The sequence below is a fragment of the Rutilus rutilus genome, assembly GCF_951802725.1.
Source record: "Rutilus rutilus genome assembly, chromosome: 6".
Taxonomy (NCBI): Eukaryota; Metazoa; Chordata; class Actinopteri; order Cypriniformes; family Leuciscidae; genus Rutilus; species Rutilus rutilus.
In genome coordinates this window covers 340001-347500 of record NC_140214.1, presented here as the reverse complement: position 1 = coordinate 347500, position 7500 = coordinate 340001, and the positions used below count along the sequence as shown (strand labels likewise).

Sequence of the window (7500 nt, the reverse complement as noted above, 5' to 3'; positions counted from 1 at the left end):
GTCCTCAACAGATCTGATTAGTTTTTAGACAAAACCTAAAATAAAACTTCAAAAAGGTGTACAATATGGGACCTTTAAATGGCATCAGAATGTTTGTTACCAAGCCAACCAACCGTGGTCGTGCTAAAAGGTAATCTCAAATCCAGGCAATGGTTGTATTGTGCAATTTAACATCAATTCATTTATTAGCTAAAATATGTGGCTGTATAGCATTAAAAGCACTCGAAAAATCAACAACCATGATCCTAACAGAGCTGGCAGTAGTTTGGAGATGGCTGTAAACATCATGCGTCATCTACCCCCACACCTCCTATATGCAAATTGCAAAGGATCCTGAAAAGCAGACATGCCTAGTCAGGTGATCCAGCTCAACCCTCTCAAAACACTTCATAAAGTGCGACGTCAGAGCTATAGGCCTCGGGTTAGCAAGGTTGTTGGACACCTTGGCTTTTTTGGGAATAGGGACAAGACAGGATGTTTTCCACATAACCGGGATTCTAGCATAAGACCGAGACAAAGAAAACGATGAATGAAGGACGGAGCACAGCTGGTCAGCACACACTTTAGGGGTGCGTGGATGGACACCATCAGGGCCTGCTGTAAGTGCTGACGAACCTCTTCAGTGTTCAGATTAATAGCTGGACTACAGTCCTCAGAGCTGCCTAAGATTAGAAAGAACATTCTCATGAAGAGAAGAAAAATCTAATTCATCAAACCTTGCAAAAGAAGTATTAGCACTGTTAGCCTGTAAACCCAATTTACATAAACTGTGATCACTGGTCCCATATCCAGTAATATACTTCAGACCATTCCACAGCCCAGTGTTGCTACAGGACATATTTCCTTCAACCTAGAGGTCGACCGATTCATCGGCCGATTTTTTGCATTTTTAACATAATCGGCATCGGCCAATATCCAAGTGTATCAAGCCGATTATTAGGCAGGCGCATCTGTGGGCAGCATCTGTGGGCAGCCTAGTGTTGTTGTTGTGGAACACGCGTTCGACGCACGCTGCGCCTAGAGTCATTCTCCAGCAGAGTGAGCAGACCTCATCCAGTGCTTAAGGAAGGAGCTAAGTTCCTTGGAGAAAACTCCTTTATATTTAATTAAAAACTTTTGATATGTTACTGCCAACTTAGAGAAAAAACATGAATAGGCGACATGACGTTCGGCTACTTTGAAATTGATAGCGTAGTTGAGGTTGCATTAGCACAGCAGAAGGGTTGCGATCATGTCACAATAAGTAAGCCTAAGCAAGAATTTACAGACAGTGAATCTGAGACTTTTATTTGTTCTGTTTGTGTGTCTTATATTTGAGAGGGTTGTCACTCAATGCAGAGAAATAAGTAATAAAAAAAAGAGACCAACTATATGCTAGTGAAGGACTGGCTTTGCTTTGCTAGGGTTGGGTAGCTACAGACAGAACCAGTGCTAATACGGCACTGGTGCCTTAACGACCGTTATTTACCGGACAACGCGCATTTCTGTGCTTCATGTGCTACTGTTATGCCTGTGCTTCTCTTGGATGCTCTGAAAACGGACGTTAGAATAACAGAAACATCGCTTCGCTGCACTTGACACTAGTCAGCAGTTAACTTTAACATTCCGTTAGCTAGTAGCTGGATTAAACACGGTTAAAATGCTGGCCAAACAGTAGTGTAATGTGTGACTATATTTCACTGTAGACTAGGGGTGGAACGGTACATGTTTTCGTATTGAACCGAAACGGTACAGGCGTCACGGTTCGGTGTATAAATTTCCACGGAGAATACACGCTATAAAAATAAATAAAACTCGCGTGCAAAGTAATGCGGAACTACTGTTAGATACGCGGGTTCTTTAGGGACACCTAATCTGTAGCTCCGCTTTAGCTCCGGCTGCGATGTAAAGATTGCAATGCGGTGTGTGTGTGTGTGTGTGTGTGTGTGTGAGAGAGAGAGAGAGGCGCGGGTGCGATCGAGATCGAAAAGTCGCGTGTGTTTAAAGTCGCAAAGTGTTTACTTATATTTGTGTGCAAACGCGCGCGTGTGTGTGTGTGAGGCGCGGGCGCGATCGAACAGTGGAAACATAAAAACATACTCCGTCATTTTGTTTATCAGGACATCATTCAAACTGCAAAGTGTTTAAGTTACTGTTAATTCAAATGTTAAGGAAAACAAATATATTAATCTGAAATGTAGCAAATTAATTTTCAATTCATTCAGGTACAATTACCAAACATATCTCAAGTTCTTTTTGTCTTTTGTACAAGTGCAGATTGGTAAAGTGTTCAATAAATGTTTTTGTCTATCTTAAGTAATTATTTGTGTTACATTTTATCTTTCAAATAGAGGTTAAAAACAAGCACATAATCGGCCAAATATCGGCCAAAATAAATCGGCAGCATTTATCGGCCATCGGCCGACCCGGATTTCAAAAGATCGGCATCGGCCTGAAAAAAACCATATCGGTCGACCTCTAGTTCAACCCTCTCCTTATACCTTAGTTTGCCCTGTCTGATGATGACTTTCAGCTCTCTTTGAGCGTCTTTAACCCTTTCTTTATCACCACTGTAAAAAGCAGCTTTCTTCTTCTTAATCGCAGCTTTAGCTTCTCTGGTGACTCATGGTTGGCTATTGGGAAAGATTTTGAATGTTTACCGCAGTATGTTAATGAGTTTGTTTAAGCTGCACTCATTTGTTCACATTTCTCCTCATGAGGCTGTGTGAGTCTCAACCTTGTTATTACCGTCAGTACAATACATTATATAGTACACTATCAATTGCCACTTACACTAAATGAATGCAGAATCATTCGTGTTTTGGTGATTCCATAGTTATTTTTTGTTATTGACGTTTTAATCAGGACCCCTGTCGGGTCGGGCCCTCCTCCTGTGCCCGACCAGCGCTGATGCCGAGCCCTGAGTTACACAGCTAATGATTGATTTTAAGGACATCGGTTTACTTTTGTAACAGACTCTCTCACACTGAAAACAGACTCTCTCACACGTCAATGATTTAAAGTCATATTGAAATGCTCACAAAGGAATCGAAATTAAAATGTTATAACAAGTATCCCATTAGTCCAGGTAGTGTGTGTGTGTGTGAGAGAGAGAGAGTAGTGTGTGTGAGACTCTCACCTGTCCGGCGTCCAGGTAGTGTGTGTGTGTGTGAGAGAGTAGTGTGTGTGAGACTCTCACCTGTCCGGCGTCCAGGTAGTGTGTGTGTGTGTGAGAGAGTAGTGTGTGTGAGACTCTCACCTGTCCGGCGTCCAGGTAGTGTGTGTGTGTGTGAGAGAGTAGTGTGTGTGAGACTCTCACCTGTCCGGCGTCCAGGTAGTGTGTGTGTGTGTGAGAGAGTAGTGTGTGTGAGACTCTCACCTGTCCGGCGTCCAGGTAGTGCGTGTGTGTGTGTGTGTGTGTGTGTGTGTGTGTTTGTGTGTGTGAGAGAGAGTAGTGTGTGTGAGACTCTCACCTGTCCGGCGTCCAGGTAGTGCGTGTGTGTGTGTGTGTGTGTGTGTGTGTGTGTGTGTTTGTGTGTGTGTGAGAGAGTAGTGTGTGTGAGACTCTCACCTGTCCGGCGTCCAGGTAGTGTGTGTGTGTGTGTGTGTGTGTGTGTGTGTGTGTGTGTGTGAGAGAGAGAGTAGTGTGTGTGAGACTCTCACCTGTCCGGCGTCCAGGTAGTGTGTGTGTGTGTGTGTGTGTGTGTGTGTGTGTGTGTGTGTGAGAGAGAGAGTAGTGTGTGTGAGACTCTCACCTGTCCGGCGTCCAGGTAGTGTGTGTGTGTGTGTGTGTGTGTGTGTGTGTGTGTGTGTGTGAGAGAGAGAGTAGTGTGTGTGAGACTCTCACCTGTCCGGCGTCCAGGTAGTGCGTGACCTGCAGCACGAGGAAGAAGACGCGCAGAGACTCCTTCTGGATGGGGTTTCCCTGCCAGGTCTCCACGATCTGCCCACACAGCGTCAGGAGCGGGTGAACCTCCTGCAGCTTACGCTCCATCAGCAGCAGCTAAACACACACACACACACGAGAACACAAGCCTTCACAGGTCACATGACACACACACCCACTGATGAGGCTAAACAAAACAGTTTGAATTAAGGCTGGGCTGAAATATTCTCATTCTGATGAAGCGATACGGACTCCAAGTGGAGTATTATTTTGATAATCGATTAGTTGGACAATTATTTCTGGGATTAAAACGGACAATTTTCTTTTCTTTTTTTATTGAGAAAACACACACTATTCCACGTCTCACACACACACACACACACACACACACACACACAGATACTCACCATGCCTTTGCTCAGCAGGAACAGCGCTCTGTGGAAATGCAGAGTTTAATCATTACACACATCAGAGAAATGAACCGTGTGTGTGTGTGTGTGTGTGTGTGTGTGTGTGTGTGTGTGTGTGTGTGTGTTGTAGTGAGCGTCACCTGGTGTACTCCGACCCCACGACTCTGGCGTACTCCGCGCCGACTCCCAGCAGATCGCAGGCCGACACCAGGTCCTTCTCCAGCGTGTGCAGTTGCTGTGGGAAACACACACCGCTCAGACGAGGCTCACACACACACACACACTCCGGGTAATGAAGAGAGTGTTGAGGAAACTCATCACCAGTAACTTGAGTGATGTAATCAGTTAATACTTCAGTAACTAGTAAAGTAACGCATTACTTTTAAAATTTACAACAAAATATCCCAGTTACTTTTTCAAATAAGTAACGCTAGTCCTGCTGAGAGGTTAATGAAGTGTGTGTGTGTGTGTGTGTGTGTGTGTGTGTGTGTGAGAGAGTGTGTGTGTGAGCTGGAACAGGAGTCTGCTGGTGTGTGAGTGTGTGTGTACCGCGAGCTGGAACAGGAGTCTGCAGTGCCAGTATGGAGTCTGCTGGTGTGTGTGTGTGTGTGTGTGAGAGTGTGTGTGTACCGCGAGCTGGAACAGGAGTCTGCAGTGCCAGTATGGAGTCTGCTGGTGTGTGTGTGTGAGAGAGAGAGTGTGTGTGTGTGTACCGCGAGCTGGAACAGGAGTCTGCAGTGCCAGTATGGAGTCTGCTGGTGTGTGTGTGTGTGTGTGTGAGAGTGTGTGTGTACCGCGAGCTGGAACAGGAGTCTGCAGTGCCAGTATGGAGTCTGCTGAGAGATCTGGATGGCCTTCCGTAACAGCGGCTTCGCTGAATCCACCAGGTTCTAGTGAACAGAAGAGCAAACATGCTATTATACCGGCGGGATAAATGACTCTCCGACGCAAATCTAAAATGTGTTGGTCTGAAGTAGCTTCATTACTCATAGGTGTGGTTTGGGCGTAACGTGAAATAAACCAATCAGAGCGTCATCTCACATTCCCTTTAAGAGCAGGCGCGCTTGTTCCATGGCGGATTGCTATTATAACGGCGGATTTGCCAGGAGCGGTTCACAGCCGAGGAGACCGACGTTCTCGTCAGGGCCGTAAAACACAGTGAAGTGACATTGGGGATGGAGAAACACACCCAGATTAGCTTCGGTTAAACAGGCGTATGATGATTTGGGTAAATGTGTAAGCTAGATTTATGCCATATATCTTCATGGACACAACAATGATTTCCCTCGTGTGGAATATTGTTCCTTGTAATAATGTATGATTTGCAAAAATGAAAACTGTGTAGATGAGAGAAGCAAAGTGTGTGTGTGTGTTGTGCACACGCTACTTTAGACGAGGTTTCTCCTGGTCAGTGGAGGAATTGTTTTCTGAAACTGCAAAATAGCACCAGGGAACGTTTGCGCCGGAACACGCCTCCTCTTTTCCCTGAACCGCCCCCGGGAGCGCAAGTTCATTCCCTGATTCACAGACGTGCGTGTGGAGGGAAAAGTCCCACACACACACACACACACACACACTCTCTCTCTCTCACACACTCTCTCTCTCTATCTCTCTCTCTCTCTCTCTCTCACACACACACACACACACACACACTCTCTCTCTCTCTCTCTCACACACACACACACTCTCTTCCACACACACACACACACTCTCTTCCACACACACACACACACACACACTCTCTCTTCCACACACACACACACACACACACACACACACACTCTCTTACTGAAAGATCAAGGGTTAAAGGTCTCGCTCACCAGAAAAATAAAAGTTCTGTCATCGTTTAATCGCTTTTTTTTAATCATGCTGTTCCAAACATATTAGACTTTTGTTCAAGTTCGAAATGCAAATGTGTGTGTGTGTGTGGAAGAGTGTGTGTGTGTGTGTGTGTGTGTGTGTGTGTGTGTGTGTGTGTGTGTGTGTACCGTCATAATGCTTCAAAACATTTTTAAATAAATCCATACGAATAGAACGATTTCATCCAAGTCTTTTGATCACTTTTTATGATAAAGAGATTTAATTTAGACTTTTATTCACATATAAAGATTGATCAGCGAACATAAACAGAAGCTCAACCGAACCTTATTGGTTCTTCAGCCTCTGTTTACCATATTTGATGAGCTGATCATATCATCTGTGCATAAAAGCCTAAATCATTCATATAGATTTATTTTAACATCTCTTAATGAAACGTTTAGAATCATCAGAGTTTTGGCTGAATAGACTTCTCTCAGACTTACAGTCTTACAGGTTTGGAATGACATGAAAGCATGTAAATGATGACAGAAATGTAATTTTTGGGTGAACTGTCCCTTTAAACTGAAAAGTCTCTGGGTTTGCGTTTGAAAGCATGTTTTATTAATAACACCAGGATCATTTCTGGCACACAGAACAGAAGAGTTGACGACATCCCTTGATGTTTCAGTGTTAAGCCGGACTCACACTCACCTGTTGGCAGTAGAGCTCTGACAGAAGACTCGCCGCCTCGAACTTGACATCCTCAAACTGAGCGATCTGCACACCTGTGCTAAGGAGAGCTCAATAAAACATGTATCATCATCATCATCATCAGCTGTTCTTCATCACTTACAGCAGCACAGTCTCAACACAACACTCAAGAGTGACATTTGCTTCATAAGGTGGTAAAGGATACTTGCTGTGAGATAAACCACTGAAATAGAGACAGAAAGAGACATTAAACAGAATCATAAATCATATTTATTAGTGTCTATAGCAGCGCATCACAGGACAAACACAGAGCTTCTATAAAAAGATTATTATATATGATTTATAACAATAAGATGCTAAAAACAATAGCACATGAACGCGTTGAATCTGTTAGGGCTGAATTAACAACAACAACAAAAATAATAACAATAATGAAGCGCCCTGGACTGCGGCCTTGTCGCTCGGCTGAAGCCTCGGGCTTTCCTGCGCGCTCTCACCGCTTTCTCGAGGTGCGTGCGGGCCAGCTCGCTGTTCTTCGTGTGGTGGTAGAGCACCGAGCCCAGCTGCAAGTGCGTCCGGGCCTCCACTCTCTGCGGGGGCTTGAACTGAAACACGGCCTGCAGGCAGTGCACACACAAGCGGATTTTGGGAGGACTGGAGGTTCTGAAATGTTCGGCGAACCCGAGAAGAGCCAGATACCAGGAGTCCGGGGCC

General features: G+C 44.9%; 1 protein-coding gene across 1 annotated transcript in view; it reads right to left on the bottom strand.

Annotated features, from left to right (window-relative positions):
- Window positions 1-7500, bottom strand: part of mau2 (MAU2 sister chromatid cohesion factor) — a 14361-nt gene that overhangs the window by 6796 nt on the left and 65 nt on the right. Inside the window, exons 1-7 of the mRNA XM_084411656.1 lie at window positions 7284-7500; window positions 6992-7009; window positions 6787-6852; window positions 5070-5165; window positions 4416-4510; window positions 4273-4300; window positions 3827-3982 (exon numbers count right to left, since the gene is read on the bottom strand). The exon at window positions 7284-7500 is cut by the window's right edge and continues 65 nt beyond it. Of these exons, the coding sequence (XP_084267782.1) occupies window positions 3827-3982; window positions 4273-4300; window positions 4416-4510; window positions 5070-5165; window positions 6787-6852; window positions 6992-7009; window positions 7284-7500 (676 nt within the window). The remainder of the gene's footprint in view (window positions 1-3826; window positions 3983-4272; window positions 4301-4415; window positions 4511-5069; window positions 5166-6786; window positions 6853-6991; window positions 7010-7283) is intronic.